The 21,667-nt window shown below is 44.8% G+C and overlaps 1 protein-coding gene across 1 annotated transcript; it reads left to right on the forward strand.

The window, feature by feature from the left end:
- The first annotated feature begins 4,175 nt into the window (after positions 1 to 4,175).
- On the forward strand, positions 4,176 to 9,778 carry NEFL (neurofilament light). Its single transcript, XM_036854224.1, has 4 exons — positions 4,176 to 5,306; positions 6,330 to 6,454; positions 6,849 to 7,183; positions 7,827 to 9,778. Exons 1-4 carry the CDS (start codon positions 4,260 to 4,262, stop codon positions 7,967 to 7,969), a joined length of 1,650 nt encoding a protein of 549 aa, XP_036710119.1. The 5' UTR covers positions 4,176 to 4,259; the 3' UTR covers positions 7,970 to 9,778.
- The last annotated feature ends 11,889 nt before the right edge of the window (positions 9,779 to 21,667 follow it).

The following is a 21,667-nucleotide window of genomic DNA, read 5'->3' on the forward strand; positions in this document are numbered from 1 at the left end:
AATATATTTGTGGTTTCCACACACTATACATTTTCTGTTGATTTGACTCATATTTCTTTCTAAAAAGGTAAAGATTTGGAGAAAGCATGATAAACTCCAATAATGAGATGTTGGGTGCCAGCATTTGTTCTTTTATTCTTTAGAGCAATTTTTAAGGTCATTTTGCTAAAGAGAACCTATTTACAGGAGTGGAATATAACGGTATTTTAATTAGTAAAAAGGTGGATGTCATAATATAGTTATTCTAAAGAGTTTAAATCAGCTAAGGTTGCATTTAGGTCATTCATTCCAGAAAGGGCGTTTTGTAAACTGATGTTTAGAGGCGTGTCTAAAAAGTCACATCACCAGTTATGTGTCACGTTCTACTGGTAGCTTCCATTTTATTTTACATTGGAACTCTTAAGAAACCTACAATAATTTTACAGTTTATTGCCACCACTAGCTGTCCAAATAAAACACGCTCATTAACAATTTCTTTGTGGCATAAAATCAGTTCACATTTGTCTCTTCCCAACATGAGCGGTTTACCACATGCACAGAGACTGCAGCATACAATTATCAAATTCCACAGAAACATATGGAAGTGGCAAATGCCAGTGGCTGCAGCATGTGTAATGAGTAGAGCCCTACTCAGGCTGGAAGCAAATTGAGCTTAGGTGTGGAGTAACTGTGTGAGTTGGCACGTTACTTAACCTCTCTGGGCCTCAGCTATGTGCTCAGAATAAACAATCACCCATTTCATGGGGATCTGGGGGTTATTACATAATAGATATCAAATGCCTGTCATAGGGTAGGCATCCTGTACGTGTTTCTTTCTTGCATCCCTCCTTGCACGGACAGACATGCCGACTCTGCTGACAATGATGTGTCTACCCGATGGGGCAGAGTATGGAGACCCATCTGCTGTTCTGGATGAGGACTATTCCCGCAGCTCACTGGTGGCAGGAGAACTTTGCTCTCTTGACCCAAGGACTGATGTTCTCACGAGACCTGCCTCGTAAGAATTTCAGCCTAGAGCTCAGCTTTTCAAAACAAATGCCAATAGAGAACTTCCTGTGTGCCAAAGCGTTTTAGAATAATGAAATGAAAGTCATCAGGTCCTATCCATCTGAAGCTTCTGACTCTCTTGGCACTAGAGGAGGAAGATTTTTTCGGTGGTTCTAAGAGTTATATTTTATGAGCTCTGTGGTAATGTTAATACATTTTACTTTTAAACCAAACTGCTTCAAACAGTCATTTAGGGGAATTCCAGAGCTATTAAGGATAACCAGAGTAGTAGAAATTCTACGAATGAGTTTCATCAACATACTTGCCTATTTATTTTTAAAATAATTTTTATTTCCTAGGAGTGTTTTGTTGGCAGCCCTCAACCAATTTCATGTTGGTGGAGAATGTGTTTAAAGTGGAACAAATGCACAAGTGTGTAACAAGACCCCAAAGCCTTCTAAAGAAATAATGACACCCCTGCGAAAAACACTAATGCAGAAACATTTGTGGTAAAGGAAGGAAAGTCAAGATTCTTTTTTTAAGCAGATTTTCTAAAGTTGTTCATTTTACCTTTGCTTTGACACATAGAGCCAATGCCACATGGTTATTCAGAGCAAAGAGTTAAAAAGGAGGATGAATGGGCAGAATATTTTAAAAAGAAGCAGGTACCTAGCAGAGGAAGGCTGAAGGCAGGGTCACCAACACTCAGACCCAGGCTGGGTCCGGGAGCTCCTCTAAAGCAAGGCTGCAGTGGAGCTATTGAAAAAGACCAGAGGTCTATATTCATAAATACAGTAGATCTGCCCCTTTCCCCACCCCCTGCTCACCAGGTTCAACAAAGGCAAGGGTCCCTGCCCTCCCATTCCTACCCTTCACACTCCAGGGTGCCTTTCTCTTCAGCTGCCCGAAGGACAGCAGCAGAGGCCCACAGGTTTCTTCTTTCTGCAGCATCTCACGGCCCCTGCAGCATCTATCAGCCACCTCCCTCTTTCTGAGCGGCTTCCTCTGCAGTCAAAGTCTTCAGCCAGGAGCCTTGGCAAAAACACTGATGAACTTAAGATCTCCGAGGGTGACCTGAAACCGAGGGAAGGGAGCTGGCACAAAGGAAATGAACTCGTGAATACCTAAGAGTGTGGTGTAGGTGGACACACACAGAGCGAGTGTGAAACAATGTGGTTTTAATGGGGCAGGTTAAAAAAAAAATCCATTCTGCCACCTGTCATCCACATATGGGTAATTGGGAGCAGACAAAAATATGGCTTACTTTGGTTCTTCCCACCACCCCGAGAAGCCTTCCCCTCTGCTGAATCCCTGATCAATGCGAAGACCAAAGATGTACGGGCTGTAAAAAGTCATAAGAATGAGTGCTGCCAGGGCCAAGCAAAATGCAGGACAGCCTCAGCTTGAAATCCTAGAATGATTGAGTGTGGATGTACCTCTTGATAGACTTAAACTACCAATGTGAATGTTTCTAAAGTCTCATTATTTGAGACCTTAAAGATTCTTTGGAAACCCCATGCAAGTTATCTGCTGCAGTCTTTTCCTCTACCACGAAGAAGGAAAGGTTTTTTAGGTACAAAGGACCTCAGGGGTTAAGCCTCATCCCACTCCCACCCTCCTGTCGCGGGGAGGGGATTGCAGTTGCTCCGGGCGCATCTGTGGTATCCGCTCCAAGTCCTTCGCCCTCTCAGCGTCACAGGGAAAGCGATGCCGGCTTCTCTGTTTAAAAACTCTCATGTCTCCCCTTCGTTTGCCTCTTTTAAAAAAATATCAGTACGCTGCACCTCAAAGGCTACTCTTACCCAAAGAAAACAAAAATTAAATGCTTGCTTAGAAAAATCTTAGGTGTATATCTCTGCAATCCCTCCCTGCATCCGGAGGACTCCCTAACAGAATGGGCGTGAAAACGCTCTGTAAACCGCAGGGCTGTATCAGTGTGCATTACGGCGTGCACACTGTTTCAGCTACCTGGGTGTTCCCTAAAAGAAATCCATGGATTTCGGACTGTGCCCGTTATGTGTTTATCAGAGTGACTCGGGGGGGAAGAACCACACGGCTATTTTCTGCCCGCCCCAGAACGAGACGTCTCTGGTCCGACTTCTGCTCCCTGGAGACGCGCTCCGCGCTCCGGGCGGCAGCACCAGCTTCCCTCTGAAAATCAGCCACCTGCGTGGCTTGTTGAAATCATCAGGTTGGGCGCTACACGGGTGTAAAAAGAGGCAAAGGGGCTTCTAATGTGATGGAGTTGTCGGTGTCAAGCAGGAATTTAGCTTCATGAAGAAGATACAGGCAACGTGTGACAGTCTTAAGTTCCCCGCTGCAGTGCTGGCTGCTGTCTTTTTGCAAATCGGTTTTCTCCCCGGCTAGTTCAAACTCCTCCACCTACACGCTTCAACACGCCCAAAGTATGCGAGGCTTCGTTCCCCGGAAAGAAATGAGAAAATCTAGTAACACTACAAGGCTGATATGAACTGCTCTAAGGGTTTAGAAATGCTAAAATCAACACCTGCAGTGCCCCAGTTCCACGTGTGTGTGTGCATGTGTGTGTGTGTGTGTGTGTGTGTGTGTGTGTGAAGGAGCGCACTAAAGAAAAAGAAAAATAACCAGGAGAAAGGAACACAAATTAAAGAAAGTGCCAGAAACAGCTACAAAGAAATATAAAACTTTCCTCCATGTATGCCGCATACATGCAACCTTGGACAATCTTCTGTATCTCCAATGCCCTGGAGGCACTGCAATGTCACCGTAAACACCAGGGGGATGATGACCCCTGGTGGGGAAGGAGCGACGGGGAGGGGGAGGGTGTCTCCGAGGTTCCGGCATATGGAAAACTAAGGTGTCAGTAAGGAGTGAGAACTTGTTATTGGGGTCACGATCGAATCCGAGTGATGCAGGGATCAAGGAATAAGTGGGATGGGGTGGGGGTAGGGAAAGGAAATGAGTGAGGGGGTACGGGGTCTCGCAGAAAACGGAAGCCTTCAGAGAAAAGTGCAGAGGACGAAGCCGCAGCATCCTCGCGGCCTGTGGCTCGCCCCCGCCTTCCTTTTGCGCAGAATCCTCCCCTCGGCTGCAGCAGCGCGCTGCCCCCTCTGGCCCGGCGCGCCGTGATCGATCTAAGGCTGCGTCAGAATCCTCTCCGAGTATAAATAGGGGTGGCAGGACAGCGCCGAGCTGCACACAGCCATCCATCCTCCCCTCTCCCTCTCTCCTCTGTTCTTCTTCTCTCTAGGCCCCCATCTCCGCCGCCGACCAGAGCGGCACCGACCGCCACCATGAGTTCCTTCAGCTTTGAGCCGTACTACTCGACTTCCTACAAACGACGCTATGTGGAGACGCCCCGGGTGCACATCTCCAGCGTGCGCAGCGGCTACAGCACCGCGCGCTCCGCTTACTCCAGCTACTCGGCGCCCGTCTCCTCCTCGCTGTCCGTGCGCCGCAGCTACTCCTCCAGCTCCGGCTCCTTGTTGCCCAGTCTCGAGAACCTCGACCTGAGCCAGGTAGCCGCCATCAGCAACGACCTCAAGTCGATCCGCACCCAGGAGAAGGCGCAGCTGCAGGACCTCAACGACCGCTTCGCTAGCTTCATCGAGCGCGTGCACGAGCTGGAGCAACAGAACAAGGTCCTGGAAGCCGAGCTGCTGGTGCTGCGCCAGAAGCACTCCGAGCCGTCCCGCTTCCGGGTGCTGTACGAGCAGGAGATCCGTGACCTGCGCCTGGCGGCGGAAGACGCCACCAACGAGAAGCAGGCGCTGCAGGGCGAGCGCGAAGGGCTGGAGGAGACTCTGCGCAACCTGCAGGCGCGCTACGAAGAGGAGGTGCTGAGCCGTGAGGACGCAGAGGGCCGGCTGATGGAAGCGCGCAAAGGGGCCGACGAGGCGGCTCTCGCCCGCGCCGAGCTCGAAAAGCGCATCGACAGCCTGATGGACGAAATCGCTTTTCTGAAGAAAGTGCACGAAGAGGAGATCGCCGAGCTGCAGGCGCAGATCCAGTACGCGCAGATCTCCGTGGAGATGGACGTGTCCTCCAAGCCCGACCTCTCCGCCGCGCTCAAGGACATCCGCGCCCAGTATGAGAAGCTGGCCGCCAAGAACATGCAGAATGCCGAAGAGTGGTTCAAGAGCCGCTTCACCGTGCTGACCGAGAGCGCCGCCAAGAACACCGATGCGGTGCGCGCCGCCAAGGACGAGGTGTCCGAGAGCCGCCGCCTGCTAAAGGCCAAGACCCTGGAGATCGAAGCATGCCGGGGCATGAACGAAGCGCTGGAGAAGCAGCTGCAAGAGCTGGAGGACAAGCAGAACGCCGACATTAGTGCTATGCAGGTGTGGCACCGGGCAATACACTGTGGAGGCGGGGAGGGGGCAGCAGAGTCGAGTTAGGATGGGCGGGGGGTGGGGGGAGAGTGGAGGGCGCGCCTAGAAAGTGGAGATCGGAAATGAGGCATCTGCATGCAGCTGTTAGGGGGTAGAACTTGGCTCCTTGGAGGCTGTGTGGGAGCTGGTGGGGCAGTTGGAGGGCGCGGTGCGGGCGCCACTGCAGTCTGCGAAGATGTGCAGGGTGCAGTTGAATCTCTGTTGCGCATTAAAGCTGCCCAGCCCTGCAGGGGGTTGGGTGGGGTGGGAGAAGGGATGCGAGCAGGGCGTTGCCTCTGGCCTGCCTCTCTGCAGTCCTGAATTCACCACAAGTTGCTTTGCTGCACAGATTGGACCGTCTGATTAATAAACACAGCGACGAACTCCCGTAAGTGCTGAAGGATAACTGTGACCAGCATAATTTCAGACTAATTTTACCAACCGCTCCCTTCCCGTAGCAGGTAGCCAGGAATACAGTCAAAATTGTAGTAGGTAATGATGGTCATAGTAAAACGTTTCTTTTTCTCCATCTTCTGGAGAGTAGAGAAAATAATATAGATACATAGAAAATATTTTAGAGAAAATTTTAAAAAATTAAATTTACCTACTTCCTTCTCCTATAAAGAAGTGGATTTCTTGTATGTAACCTGGATAAAGTTAGTCAGTGAATGAGAAAGTTTTCAAAAAAAAAATCTGTTTAGTTCCTTGCAGGCATTTTATGATGATCATTAGACTGTAGTAATTAACAAAAACAAAAAAATTTCTTCTATTAGTTTTTTTTTTTTAATAATTTTTTGCTTTCATCTCATGCTTTATGAAGCTGGATTTTTTTAGGCAAGCAAAGAAACGTTTAAAAAGAGAAAAGGCAGTTGTTTCAGGGGAGGTTTTATCTAAGGTGTGCACTTTGATTTTAATTAAACCTATACCCTTGCAGCTATAGTAAAGTAATAGCAGTAAGGATTTACGCTTGTATTTTTTTTTGTCTTCCAACAGGACACAATCAACAAATTGGAAAATGAATTGAGAACCACAAAGGGTGAAATGGCAAGATACCTCAAGGAATACCAAGACCTCCTCAATGTGAAGATGGCTTTGGACATTGAGATTGCAGCTTACAGGTAAAAACGGAGGGGCAAAGGCAGCAGGCCTTCAACCTTAGGAAGGAAATCAGACTTCCTTTCTGTTGAATCAGAAATCTTCAAAAATAGTCCTTTGAAATAATTGTGTTCACCTTTTGGCCTTTTCCAAGAAGAATTTATCCTGTAATAATGAGACCTGTTCTTAGCTTCCCATTACATTTAAAGTCTAACGGACAGGGTTACTTTAAGGTGTTTTTTTGGTTTTTGGTTTTTTTCCTGGTCTCAGTCACAACATCCCCAGTTATTAAGTTCTGATCATTTCCAACCCTGCCTTTGGCATTCAGGGGGGCACTGGGGAAGGTGTTGGGTGGTGGGCTCAGCACACTTCCTGTGTTCATGATTGTTAACCCTACCCTCTCCCTGCCTCCCCCAGGAAACTCTTGGAAGGTGAGGAGACCCGGCTCAGTTTCACCAGCGTGGGCAGCATAACCAGCGGCTACTCCCAGAGCTCCCAGGTCTTTGGCCGATCTGCCTATGGTGGTTTACAGACCAGCTCCTACTTGATGTCCGCCCGCTCCTTCCCATCTTACTACACCAGCCACGTCCAGGAGGAGCAGATCGAGGTGGAGGAGACCATCGAGCCTGCGAAAGCTGAGGAAGCCAAGGACCAACCCCCCTCTGAAGGAGAAGCTGAGGAGGAGGAGAAGAAGGAAGAGGCTGAGGCTGAGGCTGAGGCTGAGGAAGAGGAGGGAGCCCAAGAGGAAGAAGGTAGGATGAAAACAAAACAAAACCAAACCCACCCCACAACTCCAGGTTCAGCCGGGGCATGAATATTTGTTAGGAGATTGATAAGATAAATGAAGCCTTGCTTATGCCAAGGAAGTTTTATTCATACATGAGTTTAGAATCTTAAATAATACATTTATCTATTGCTTCAACAGACCTTTAGTAATAAGCATCTCATTTCTCAAATTGGCTGTCCTCCCAGAGACACACATCTCTAATTAGCTTGGTACTTTTTTGAAAAGAACTGAAAAAAAAAAGAAAAAATCTTCCGCCTGCTGTCTTTTTATTCCTAATTAAACATTTTAAAATCCATTCATTTAACTCAGTCATTTGGTGTCCTAAAGAACAACTATGAACACCAAACACAGAATGAAAGAAAACCAAGGTCCTGGAGAAGAGCAGAGCATCCAGTACCTAGACATAATCTCATTCTGTTTAAATATGTGTTCAGTGGCAAATTATTCCCAGCAAGCATTGTCAGTTGCGTGCATTTTGGGAGAAAGGAGCTGAGAGGTTTGGGGGAAGTATTTTGACATTTGCGTTTCTCCACAAAACCTTAGCAGAAATGTTTTGATTGGACTCACGCTGCATTTGGAGTTTGTACATTTGCTTTTTTATGTTAAAGCTGCCAAGGAAGAATCTGAGGAGGCAAAGGAGGAAGAAGAAGGAGGTGAAGGCAAAGAAGCAGAAGAAACCAAAGAAGCTGAGGAGGAGGAGAAAAAAGATGAAGGTGCTGGGGAGGAACAAGCCACTAAGAAGAAAGATTGAACCCCCTTTCCTTAATTATTCCAGGAAAAATTCTCCTGAAATCAGGTCAACCCCATCACCAACCAACCAGTTGAGTTGCAGATACTATATGAATTAAGAAGTCAATATATGTATAATTCTGAGATGACTCAGGTTGGGCGTTAAATGTTGTGCTATGACTTTTCTCCTTCCGCAGAGTATCTGTTTGCTTGCAGAGTGGCTTCCTGGCTTGCTGCCAGCCTGTGCATGGTCCACGCTTATGAGTTCAGGATCTACGGCAATGTGAATAATTCAGATGTTTACAATAAAAAAAAAAAAACCCTGAATAAATGAATTCACTAATGTTAATGTTAAACTTCATGGAAAAAAATAGTCCTTCGAACCTTTGGTGGTTAGAAATTAAAGACCTTGAATTATGTGCTATAAATAGTAAATAAAGTTACACTGAATGACGTTCCTTGCTGTGGTTGTTGACTTAATTCGAATATCTTAAAGAAGGCACCAATATAAGACACATAGAAGTGGGCGATTGACCTCCAAATTTTTTTAAGTCAAAGTTTTAACAATTACAATGCGTTTCCCCCCCTTAATTGGTAATTCTGAGGATGCAATTAGGTCATGACCATTCATGAAATCTCTCCCCTCAAAAATTTTACTGATAATAAGCTCGAGTAAATGAGAATCTCTGGGGTTTTCTTTGATAAATAGCTATATACTTTGCCCCATAAGTGTCCTATATAATGTTGGGAATGGCTTTCTTGGAGGCCATTCTGAAATTATGTGATAAATATACCCTCTATGGTAAACAGGTAACTTTAACACTAGTATATAATAATAAATGCAGTATGGATAGAATATGAATCCCATAACCCTAACCCACCTAGCACTATATCCACATTTAAAATACATTGTCATGAGCAGCAGTTGAAACCCAAGCAAATGATACAATCAGAAGGAATAATTTATTATCTCTGTATAATTTTGGATGGAGTAAGAATATCAAAGTTTATTTGCCATTGCAAACATGTTGCCTGCAATCCTGAGCTTATGATTGAGTGTGTTGTTAGCTTAATTGTATTGCCTCAAGTAAATAGCCTTTATGCCACCTATTTTAAACTTTTTAAGCACTACAGATACAGATAATGAAATTGTGATCAGTCACTAAAGGGGGGATTATATGCTTGTATGTTGCATTGCCATCGCTCTGCATGTCTTTATTGGGAAATATTCGGATTTCAACGATAGCTCTAACTGGTTGGACATTGCATCAAATACACACCCCATCCGTCCTCCCTGTTCACTGTAAAGTTATGAAAGCTCTTGCACTTGCATTTGATGTGGAATGTTGACAAAATTACTGATTATCCGCTGTTCTGCTTCTGTTCTTACACAATTGCTTTGTCAGCTAATTTTCTTCTATATTTGTTGTTTAGACAACTCTTAAAGGTCATGAATTTAATCTGAAAGCAAAGTGGTTTCCATTTAAAGTTACCTGATGACATCACACTATGTATTTCTAGTTAAATATATCTCACCAAAGCAAATAGGTAAAATATTTCTTTATCTACCATGATGCTATAGATTTGAATTACGAAGATTCTCAGTACATTTACTTCTGTAAAGACTAGGAGTTGCCTCAGAAACCAAGCTTTTCACATTTATGTTCATTAAACATGGGATGCTGCACATGGTAAAGCTCAGATAGATGCAAATTACATGTAAAAAAAGTAGCCAAATGGAAAGAGCTGGTTGGTTTGAGAATTTCTTGAAGTAAGAACACTGTACCATACTCTATCCTGTGTGCCATAATAAAATACTGAAAAATCTAAACTAAATGGATTTGAAGTCTTTAAAAACAATTTCCTCAAATGTGGTACCTTGGTCAGTCTCCCTCTCCCTCCTGCTCTCCCCAAACTCTAGTTCTCGTTCTGTATTCTCTCCCCTAGCTAATGACGCCACTCCTCAGCCATCCAATTCTGCAGACCAGAGACTGGGCATGACATCGTATCTCCCATTTCCTCTCCCCAATCCCTCCGGTTTAATCTATCACCAAGTCCTATTGATTTTACTGCCTACGTATCTTGAATCCATCCACATTTTCCTGTTTACACTGCCACCACCCTAAGGAACCTCCCAATGTCTTGTCCTCCTTCAGTCAGCACACTAGAGTAAGCTAATCTTTAGAAAACTGCATTTTGATCATGCCCCTCCAATAGTGTCCCATTTCTTTTAATATAAAAACCAAAATCTTTAAGGTGATCTTCCAGACCTGGAGCGAACTGACCCCAAACTACTTCTTGAACCTCATCCTATGCATATCCCCTTGCCCCTCCCTCACTTCTGGTGTTTCAGCCACCCTGGCCCTCTGTTCTCCCACCTGCCACAAGGTTTTGGCTGATTTCTCTGTCTGGAGCACTCATTTTTTCTATCTTTCCCTCAAACTTGCTCAGATTTCAGCTCAGTTGTCATTCCCTTGGGGAAGCCTTCCCTGACTGAGCCAAATTCCTTTATTAAATGTGTTTATAAGAACATGTAGACCTTTACACAGTCAGAATCGGCATCTATTTCCATGATCATTAGTGTCTGTGTCCCCTGCTGTAGAGTGATCCTCAGAAGCATGGCAATCAGACCTCCTGCTCCCCAGCATCTAGCATTGTTCCTACCATGGTAGAGCACAATAAATGTCGATTGAATGAATAACTTCTTGAGAGACTAAAATGCCTTCGGGATGACTAGAAAGCCAAGAGTGTTCAATAATCAGTCCTGGTCTAGTCAACACTTTGTGGAAAGGGCAGAGAACCAAAAATCAAGTGTCTATTCTGGATTCCAGTGTTGTTTGTTATGGAGGGCTGGCCATCCCCACCCCCATCCCCATTCTGGCTTCAATCTTCTTAGCTACATAAGGCTTTAGCACTTGATTTCTCAAATCCACTCTAGATTCATGATTCAAAATTTCCTGAAAAACTTTTAGAAGATCAGGCTAAATGGCTGAATAGGAAACATGCATATCACTATTATGTCCGCACTAAAGTCCATCACTTAAAGGGAATTGCTAAACTTCGTGTAAAGTTTCATTCCTAGCATTAAATTGATAAGAAATTAATTTGATGGCTTTTTTCCCTACATGGAGATTCTAGTGCTGTCAGAATAGTTGCTGTGTCCCAGGCACTAATCTAAGTGCATTATACGTATTATCTCATCAATTTCTTACTTATGACAATGTTATCAGTCCAGTATGATTATCATCCCCATTTTACGGATGAGGAATTTTTAGGTGACTTGACCAAGGTCACATAGCTAGTTTGTGGCAGGCTGAGATTCAAACCTCCCAGGATGGATGGCTCTAAAGTCCATGCTCTTAACCAAATATTGCATTGACTCTCCTTTGCAGTCCAGCTTGGGAGGCATCCTCATGGAATCAGAGCATATTTTCTTTCACAGGCTTGTGTTGTGACAGCAGCCTGGGGGTTTTCACACAATTACTGGAATTCTTACAGTCTTTGTACAATTCAAGGGCACCTCTACATTCACAGTGTTTCATTGAAGTTACTTAGAATGCTTAAGTTTTTCTTTAGTTCCTTTGATTATTTATGTCCCTATAAATTCCTCTGCAAAAATTTTAAACAGAGATGTATTTGAAATTTATCTTCAAGGATCACCAACTTTCAGGATGTGCTTCTCAAACTGTGCAGGACCCTGTGGGGCCTTCCTGGGGGACACAGCCCCTTGCCCCCCACCTCTTGTTTGCAGAAAAGCTTTAGCCTCCTCGGTCTCCCCTGAGCTCCAAAGAACAAATTTAATCAGAGAAGTGAGAAAATGCAGAAATAAAGGAAAGCAGTCAAACAAGACAAAATAATAATAGTTTAGCCATAAAACAATGTCAAAGACCTTAGGTACCTCCTCAAGGAAAACAGATATCCTGAGCCATATCCTTAGGTTGTTTTGCAGACACTAAAACCCCCACCACGTGGAAGAAGTTAACTGCTGACCACCAGCACGTAGACCCCAGATCAGCTGGAACCAGAAGGTTGATGATTGAGGTTCCCAAAACATCACCTTGTTACCTCACCAGCACCCAATCAAAAGAAGGTCCACGAGCGGATCATGCATCCTATAACCGTCTCCCTCACACTGTCTTTAAAAACCACTTCCTGAAAGCCACTGGGGAGTTCAGGTCTTTTGAACATTAGCTGCCCATTCTCCTTGCTTGGCCCTGCAATAAATGCTATACTTTCCTTCACCACAACCTGGTGTGAGTAGTTTGGCTACGCTGCAAAACTTGGGCGAGCAGACCCAAGTTTGGTTTGGTAACAGTTCTCATGGTATTATTCTTCTGCCTGGTTACAATTTTCTAGTTGTGTTCACATTTAACTGGTCCTCAATGGTTTCTTCTTCTCCTTTTCCTTTTCTTCCTCCTCCTTCCTTCTCCTCCTACTCCTTCTTGCATATCTTCTTGTTGTAAGATATTTCAAGTCATCTTGGGAAGGGAGTAAAGAGTGACTAAACAAATAAGTGTCTTTGTTTCCTCCCACCATACCTAGCAAAGTGCCTTGCATTTAGTGGGAATCTTAATAAATATTTCAAGAATGGCAAACGTTTAATTTTTGTGAGAACTTTCCATGCACATAGCCAGGATGAACAATCTATTCTTTCTCCCTTGGGTGCAAATGATCAGAATTGCTCCAGCCATGATTCATATTTGAAAGGTCTTCCAGTGCAGAATTCAGGATGTTTTCCTCTTGGCTGGCATTTTCAGTTTAAGATCCCTTAGAAAATTCCCAGTGAAGAATCTTATATGAGAGCTAAAAAGATAAAAGGTAAAGCATCATGAGAAGTAAAAAATTTTCAGCAGCCCCAGAAAGTGACTATTGGTAGCCTTTTAATTCTACTTCAACACAGATAATTATTTGTATATGGAGGGTTTTAAAAAATAATAAAACATCAACATTAAAAACAAATTTTAAAAGGAAAAAAATCATATTTTCTCCATCCAGTCATCATTATTTTCATTTATGTGTTCTTCTTTAGACTTTATTTCTATTTATGTATATTTGACATAGCTTGTCCATTCATTCCACACGTGTTAATCATGTACTATGTGCCAGGCACTGTTCTAGGCACAAATAATAAGGCAGACAATATCTCAGCTTTCAGGGACTAAAGTGGTATGTGTGTGTGTGTGTGTGTTTGTGTGAACAGGCAATGAACAAATAAACAAATACATAAGTGACATTAGCTCTGAACCAGACATGCAATGATCTGGGGAAAGAGCGCTCCAGGTAGACGGAACAGCAAGTGTGGAAGCTTGGCTTGTTTGAACCCAGAAAAATGCCTTAAGCTCATTGGTGAGCATTAAGAATGAGAGAGTAGGAGATAGAACTGAGAAAGTCAGGCAAAGGACATATTATGCAGGGGTTTATAGATCAAGGAGTTTAGGTTCTGTTCCTTGTGCAATTTGAAAGGGTTAAGCAGCAGATGGTGACATGATCTGATTTCTGTTTTATACAGACCACTCTGGCTCCTGTGCAGAGAATGGACTTTAGAGAAGCAAGAATCAGAGTAGAGAGACTAACTTAAAGGCTGTTTTAGTCCCAATAAGAGAAGATGGTGTGATGACTTAGAGCAGTAGCAGTAGAGACGGCATGATGTGGGATGATTTAGAAAATTTTTGAGATATTTTTTTTACTGACAGAATGAATGCATGGAGGGGGGAAGGTGTAAACAGTATTTTTTTTGATAACTACATAACTTCGTGAAATTAACATGCAGTATGTGTTAGTTACCTAGTGCTGCATAACAAATAACTCCAAAGCTTAGTGGCTTAAAACAATCCCAATCACTTATTTCTTAGTTTCCGCAGATCAGGAATTTGGGGGTGGCTTGGTTGGGATGTTCTGGCTCTGGGTCTCTAATGGGGTTGCAGTCAGATGCTGTGTGAGGTTACTGTTATCCGAAGGCTTGGTTAGGCCTGCAGAAACTACTTTAAGGTGGCTCACCCATTGGACTGGTAATTTCTTCTCCATGTGGACCTTTCCGTGGAGCTGCTTGAGGATCCTTACAACATGGCAGCTGGCCTCCCCTGGAGCAAGGCATCCAAGAAAGCAAGGCAGAAGTTGCAATGTCTCTGATGACTTAATCTAGAAAGACACACACCATCAGTACCACTGTACTCTACTTGTCACAGAGACCAGTCTGTCTGATTCTTCGTGGGAGGGAACTACACAGGGACATGAGCATCAAGTATGAAGATCACTGGAAGCTACCATAAGATCATGGGCATGTGATTATTTCTTTTATGAACAGCAATAATCCACTCAAAAGATTCTGAAACCATTTCAGCTTCAAATATTCTTCCCCATTGTTCTCATCTGTGTACTCATTCTTATTTAATCACGTGTCCCAATTTAAGTTTAAAAATATGTTTGTGAAAATTATAGACAGCCTGGCAATGAATATCTTTGTTAATGGATACCTTCGGTTTGTCCTTCTAATGAAGGATTTCTTTAGTAATTCCCCGAGTGGAATTATATGTTCAAAGGGTATTATGTACATTTTAATAGTTCCTGATATGTATCCCCACATTTTTTTTCTGTAAAGCTTCATAGTATACTTCAAGGCCTTAGCTTTCCTGCATTAATTCATTTGAAATATGTATTATATTATTCTAGTTAATGGGGATAAATATTGTGGCAGCTAATATATGACTTAAGGTAAGTTATGATAGAAAAATAAAAGTGTTTTCTGTTTTGTCAGATAGTCAAACCCATCCAAGTTGGCACCTTAGATTTTTTTGAATACCTTAGTTTCTAAGACACACATGAGTTTAAACTGGACACGTCTAATAAACAAAGGTTACATGGATTACAAGTAGTCTTAAATATGAAATGCCTTTATAAAAAAACTGAAATGCTGTACATGAGGCTCAGGTTTCTGGTAGCTATTAAAGACATTTTTATTTGTGTATTGATGACCATTAATCACTTTGCTTTTAGCTAAGTGTTATTCTTTCAGTCTATAACTGCCCCACATCCATATTAATTTCATGTGGAGTATAGACCATTTCCTGATATGACTATTAAAAAAAAAAACAACTAGCAGGCTGCTTTGATGCAGCACAATGAATATTCCCTTTTTGCTCTATATCTAGTGCACTAGTAAAGACAGAAACCCTACATTAAAAACTCTAACTGCATCTTACCAAATCATGGCTTGAGAAGAAGGAATAATCTGTTCATTCTGACTCGTTGGTTTGTTTCAAGTCATTTATTCACTGGAGAATCTCACCTTTTTACTTCAGAGGTTAAAAAACACAGGATAGAGATTGCCACCCCCCCTCCTTTTTTTCTCCTCCCCACCTAGACACACACGCAAGAGAATATGTGTGAGAGAGAATCTCAACTGTAAGTCACAAATCATTCTCAGTTTAAGACAGAAAAATTGGTGTCAGAAGTGTGAAATCAGAGGGCGATTCTGAGATGAGAGTAAAATGCACCACCTTCTCAGGACACAGACGCTCGGTGTTTGTCAGCTGGCCTCCAGGGTTGGCCGGGTTCTGAAGACCAAGAGCCCTGGTAACACTGCACTTGATGTCCTATGCCCACGGGAGGGACCTGAGAAGTGAACCAGGGCCACGTCGGTGACTTAGAGCACCTGGTAAGGAAGGATAAAGGAGCCAGAGATTCAGCTTGTTCTGTTTCCCTTCTGTCCTGCCCTCAATTCCTCCCAACCCCACCTGAATAGCAGAAACCGGGAAGTGTGACTTCTGAAAGTGTTTTAACCACCGAGAACTCTCCGAAGTCTCCAGAGGATGGGGAGTCAGCTGATTTCAGCTTCCACAGCAACCATGGGGCACTTCTGGGGGTTGGGGGCACGGCTGGGGGGCACAGCCTTTCAACAAATGGCCCCTCCTCAGGCAAAGCCATCACTAGGCCATTTTTATAGAGAGGGGGGGTGGATATTATTTGGACCCGGTATCCTCAGCTTGTTATTCTGAGAGGGGCAAGACAGACATCTTGCTGTTGCACTCAGAAGCCTTACAGCCCTGCGCCCCTCTCCTGCCCACCTGTAAAACAACACTGCTCAAACTCAGGGATAATTTAAACAAAATGAGTAGACGAGTGTTTCCTTTAACCCATTGGCAAAACAATTTCCTGAAGAGATGGAGGTCTGTTTGTAGATTAAGGTATCTTTCTCATCGTCCCAGGACGGAACCCCCTTGGCAGCAAGATGCACTGACATTCCCACCCCCGCCCGCGGTGTGGTGGGAAGAAGAAAGGCCTCCAGGATCCGCCCCCATTTCTTCCTTCCCAAGGACTCCTGCCAGCCCAAGCTGGGGCCCCCTCTGTGGAGAGCTGGGGGTGTTTCCAGACAGGACTGAGAACATCTGATGGTGTTTTAGGATTACACTGGAAATATGTAACATTAAAACATTTTTATAACTTAACAACAAACCTCCCTAGCCTGTGAGAATCTAATGAGCTGAGTTGAAGGGCTTTGAAAAATCAAAACGTTCTGCTATCACTTTTTTCTTTCTTTTTTTCTTTTGTTTTTTAACGGCAGCGATTTTCCTCGGGTTTCTGCACATTCAGTTCTGCCTTGGAGCCACCGCAGCCTCCGGACGCCGCTGGTCCAGTTTCTTCCCGGTCGGGCTAGAGGCGGGGGAGCTGTAGGGCAAAGGCCTGAAAAGCTGCTTCTACCGCCTTGTAAATAAGCGGAGCCCAAGGATGCTCTTTCTGCGTGAAGCTTTGCCCTGCGGGCAGCCTGCATCACCCTGCTGAACGCGATCTCTGCAAAAGTGCAAAAAGCCGGGGCGGCCAAGTCTTTCGCAATTAAGACCCTCACCTCCACGCCACCCCTGTAAACAGTAAGGTTCGGAGACTAAAAATACTTTACAGCAGACTGGGTGACACATTTTTTTTTTTTCATCAGGAAGCCTAGTCATTTGGGGATGGAGCGGGGAGAAGAAGGGGGGAGGCGCCCGGAATCCTCTTTTTTGCTAGATCTTTCTCCAGGTCGCCCCGCCCGGAGGACGCGGCAGAAAGGTCCGCTGCGGCACCGCGCCCACTGCGTCCCCGGGCGGGAGCGACCCGGAGCATCGCCAGAAACTCAGCGCGCGCCTCCGGGCTCCGGCCCCGGCAAGGAGGGGCGCGGGGTTGGGTGGAGTGGGGGGCGGTTCTTTCGGGAAGCTTCTATCGCCGGTTCTTCTCTGCGAGCGGAGAGATCGTGGGAGGCGGGAGTCTCCGTAAGCCCAGGCGCGAACAAGGAAGGGTGCACTCGCGGTCCTTCTAAGCAGTGGCCCCTCCTCACTGAGGCCTGGCCTGGAGCTCAAGGCGTTCTGAAATCCGATTTTAAAGTAAAGCAGCCGGACTCTGAGGCGGTGGCCATGCTGCAGTAGGTGTGGAAGCTGGAGAGAGGGTACCACACAGAAGGTACCGCAGCACAGGCGCGCCTGGAGCCGCGTGGTCCCGACTCCTTAGCAGAGCGTGGACCAGCTGCGTTTGCAGCGCTTGGATGCTTGTGAGAAAGGCAGAGTCTTAGCCCCGCGCCAGGCCTGCTGAACTAGAATCTACATTTCAACCAGATACTCAAATGATTCAGGAGCGGGTGGTGAGAAGCTCTAGTAAGGAAAAGAGTTTAGGTCTGCAGCTCACCGCCACCCCCTCCCCGCCGCCACCTGCACGTGGGTGTGGAGAGGGGAGGCGGAGAATGTAGTTAGGTCACTGCTGCATAACAAAAGCAAGGAGAGGCTCAGGGTTCTTCCTCTGCTTATAACAAGCGAAGTACTGGACGAGGGCAAGAGATTCATCTCACGTCCTGTCCTGGTCTTCTAAACATCCGCTCACTACCCCAGACAGACTTTAGGCAGAAGAGCCAGTGCGGAATATTGAGGGCCAGCATGCACTACCATCTGAAGGCCTGCTGAGTCAAGGCCATTTGGTACCTCCCTTTGTGATGTTCTGGAGGCTTCCTACCCTGACTGGTAGAGGCTGCCCAGGCCCCTGTGGAGGAGAGGTGTGAACTCAGAGGGGAACCCAAATAAAAGTTACCAGTATTCTCTTGCCCTCTCTCCAGAATTGGGGGATGGGGGAGAGTGGTGGTTAGAAAATGCACAGGAAATTTCTCTTGTTAAAAACAAGACAACAGGCCCCCAGATTGAGTCACTTATGCTAAGTCCCATGTCACCAAACTGAGACAATTATAGTTTTGGCCTCTCCCAGAAATGGGATCTTAAATCAGTCAATCAGGAATCGTCTGGTCTGCAAGTGAGGTCATCTGCCTGATGGACCCCTACCATACCCTAAAGGAAAGTGACCTTGCCACAGCTGATCTGCTTTTTGCTAGTGTACCTTCCTTGTTCCTGATCCCTTCTGCCTATAAAAATCTTTCATTTTTGTACAGCTTCTCAGAGCTCCTCTCTATCGGCTGGATGGAATGCTGCCTGATGCATGAAGCTTTCTATAAAGCCAATAAGAGATTTAAAGTTTACTCAGTTGAATTTTTTTTTTTTTTTAACACCCTGGCCCCCATGTCTGCCCCGGGGAGAGCTTTAGCCTGGCTGGGAGCCAGCCAGACTTGGCAGCCCTGGTGTATAGGAGGCCCAATGTGAGGACAAAGGCAAGGGGCCCTAGAGGGCTCCAGGCCTCAGAGCCCACATGCTGGGCCAGTCTTCATGCTGGAGCTGGATGCCAGTTGTAGGGGCTCATTGTAGGGCCAGATCTGCTAGTGACGGTTCCAGGAAGTTTAGACCATTCATTCACTCATTCACTCAACAAATACTTTCTAAGTACCTAGTATGGGCCAGACACTTTGCTTAGGTCCTTTAAAGGTGCTGCATTTACAATAAAAATGTCCTGTTTTCACAAAGGCAGATGATTTTTTTTAAAGTATATGCTGTGTCAGGCGATGAGTTTATCATGATAAATGAAGTAGGGTAAGTGAGACAGAGTTTGACAGGAGGGTGTGATTTTATCTTGGTGGATCAAGGAACGTGGCATTTGGGCAGAGACCTGAAACCAGTAAGGGAAAAAGCCTTACAGGTAAACGGTAAAACGATCCAGGGGCCCTGAGGTGGAAGCATGTTCAGTGGGTTGGAATAAGAATAAAGAGGCCAGTGTAGCCAGAAGAAAGTGGACAAGTTGGGAATTGTTGGGAGATGAGGGCAGAAAGGTAGTGGGTAGGCGAGGTGGGGCCTTGCAGACCTGGGGAGGACTTTGCAGTTTTACCGTGTGGGAGATGGAAAGCCATGAGGAGCTTCTGGAGGGTTTCCGGCAGAGCATTGACGTGGTGTGACTTGTGTTTTAAAAGAATCACTCTGGGTTAGGACTCCACGCTTCCACTGCAGGGGGCATGGGTTCGATCCCTAGTCAAGGAACTAAGATCCTGCATGTCGCACGGCACGGCCAAAAAAAATGAAATACATAAATAAACATTAAAAATAAATAAATAAAAGAACCACTCTGGCTGTTTTGTTGAAGGTAATTGTAAGGGGCAAGTGTGGAGGTTATTGACATAAGGTAGGTGAGTCATGATGGTAGTTTGTTCTTGGGTGATTGTGCTGGGGGTGGTGAGTCAGGGTAGAATTCTGCATATATTTGGAAGGTAGAGCCCAAAGAATTTGCTGGAAGACTGAGTGTGGGAAGATGAGAGTGGAGTCAAGGATGGCTCTAAAGTTTTTAATCTGAGAAACTGGGAGAATGGAGTTTTCATTTAATGAAATGGAGGTGGGGGGAGATTGAAGATGCAACAGGTTTTGGATGAGGGGCAACACCAAAGGTCAGTTTTGCCATGCTGTGTTTGAGGGTGAGGGTTAGGCTTAGGGTCAGATATGTATGTCTGAAGTTCAGTGCTTGAGATACAAATCTTGGCAATGTTTTGAAGTTTCCCCTTCAATACTCTAAGCCTGTATAACAAAGATCTCCATGAGTGCAAAATATCATAGGATGATAGAACTCCAAAGTGAGAAGCTACCTAAGAAATCATTTCTTATTTTAAATACAAGGAAACTGAGATTCAGAGGGGTAAATTCACTTGCCAAACATGATATTGATTTTAGCAGAGCTGGAACTAGATTCTAAGATCCCAGTGTATTTTCCCTGCCCTGTACAGTGCTGCATCCTCAGAAATAATGTTACTATTATTATTCCTGCTCTTCTTGATGGCCCAGATTTTAGTAGACTGTGTAGCTTAGTGAAAAATAGTCTTGTTTGGTTACATCAACACCGGTATAACAATGGACAGATCAGTACCATTTTAACATGGAATTTTCTTCCTCCTTCTCTTTCTGGGATTCTTTTCTTTCTTCTTCCTCTCTTTTTGGGATTTTTGGCTTTATTACTGATTATTTAATAGCTAATGCATAAGATGGTTCTATCAGAGGTCACCTTGATTTAAATGGAAGTAAGTGTATAAATCAGGCCAGCTCTGGGAATCCCCTGGCGGTCCGGTGGTTAGGACTCCACGCTCTCACTGCTGAGGGCCCAGGTTCAATCCCTGATCGGGGAACTAAGATCCCACAAGCCGCATGGTGCAGCCAAAAAAAAAAAAAAAAGAAAAATCAGGCCAGCTCCAAGTGTTGTGAACTTCATGTGTCTTCTTTTGCTCTTCAGATCAACAATGAATAGTTCATGTAAAAAAAAAAAAAGCACAGTTTGAGAAACCACTTGAATTTTTCTTCTTTTTAACCGATACTTGCCTTTGAAATAAACAAGCTGAATTTAACTGCCTAGTTTTCAATTCACTTAACTAGTTGAGTAAATCAGAACTTACACACTGAGAATTCACTTTGTGCTCTTTCTCCTAGAGAGGGGAAGCCGGCATTCCAGCGTGGAGAGCAAGGTGGTGATACCCATGCAATGCTGTCATCTTGGAAGGACGTAGCTGTCACTCTAGTAACATGGAGTCTGGAGCTCTGTCTGCTGTGAGAGTCCCTTTTTCCCAAGACATGTGGGACGTGGAGTTGGAGCATGAGACTCCGTGGACCATGAAATAAGGTCCATGAAAGGACAATGAAATAAAGCCAGCCATTTCCTTTTAGAGCAATCAAATAGATGATCACAATTCCTGAGGAATAAAAGCAGATCTTTTTTGCCAGGAATTACTTGATCATGAAGCATCAGAATAACAAAATGGCTTTGAAAGACTTAACTAATCACTTGGAGACTGCACGCAGCCCAAGCATGTCATAATCTCCAAGGCCACATCACACCGTTAAAGCCAACACATTCATTTTACATCTACCCGCGATCAGGCTTGTTTTCTCCTCTGTTCTCATCCTACTACCCATATGGGGACAAATTCCCCTTCTGTGCAGTCCTTTCATTCTTCACTGTTGAGATTTTAATTTCAATGATTATAAAAAATTATCATCAGTATCAAGTTTTGGTTTGATCATGTGTTTTACTTTCGAAAGCACTCACACCTTTTCTCCTAACACTGAGAGCTGGGAGGACATGTATTCCACACATTTTACAGGTAAAATAAGAGCACAGGGTTTATAGCAATTGGTTTCCCAGAGCTGCCATCTGCACTTTAATGTCTCACAGCAGTCAACTTCCCACGGCACAGCCAATGTCCCATTTCCCCTTCCTCTTCCCCTGCGCTTTTCTAAAGTCTTCCCCAGTCATTCCCACATCAATAGCCATTGGAAACTCCATCCTTCCCATTTCCCAGGCCAAACACCCTGGCATCATCTTTGACTTCTCTTTTCTCCTACTCTCTCTA

The sequence above is a fragment of the Balaenoptera musculus genome, chromosome 6, assembly GCF_009873245.2.
Source record: "Balaenoptera musculus isolate JJ_BM4_2016_0621 chromosome 6, mBalMus1.pri.v3, whole genome shotgun sequence".
NCBI lineage: Eukaryota > Metazoa > Chordata > Mammalia > Artiodactyla > Balaenopteridae > Balaenoptera > Balaenoptera musculus.

Bases quoted from the DNA above. Each gene is read 5' to 3' on its own strand.
- NEFL (XM_036854224.1), top strand. From the start codon at position 4,260: ATGAGTTCCTTCAGCTTTGAGCCGTACTACTCGACTTCCTACAAACGA. The intron at 6,455-6,848 runs GTAAAAACGGAG...TGCCTCCCCCAG, and splicing joins ATTGAGATTGCAGCTTACAG to GAAACTCTTGGAAGGTGAGG. The intron at 7,184-7,826 runs GTAGGATGAAAA...TTTATGTTAAAG, and splicing joins GGGAGCCCAAGAGGAAGAAG to CTGCCAAGGAAGAATCTGAG.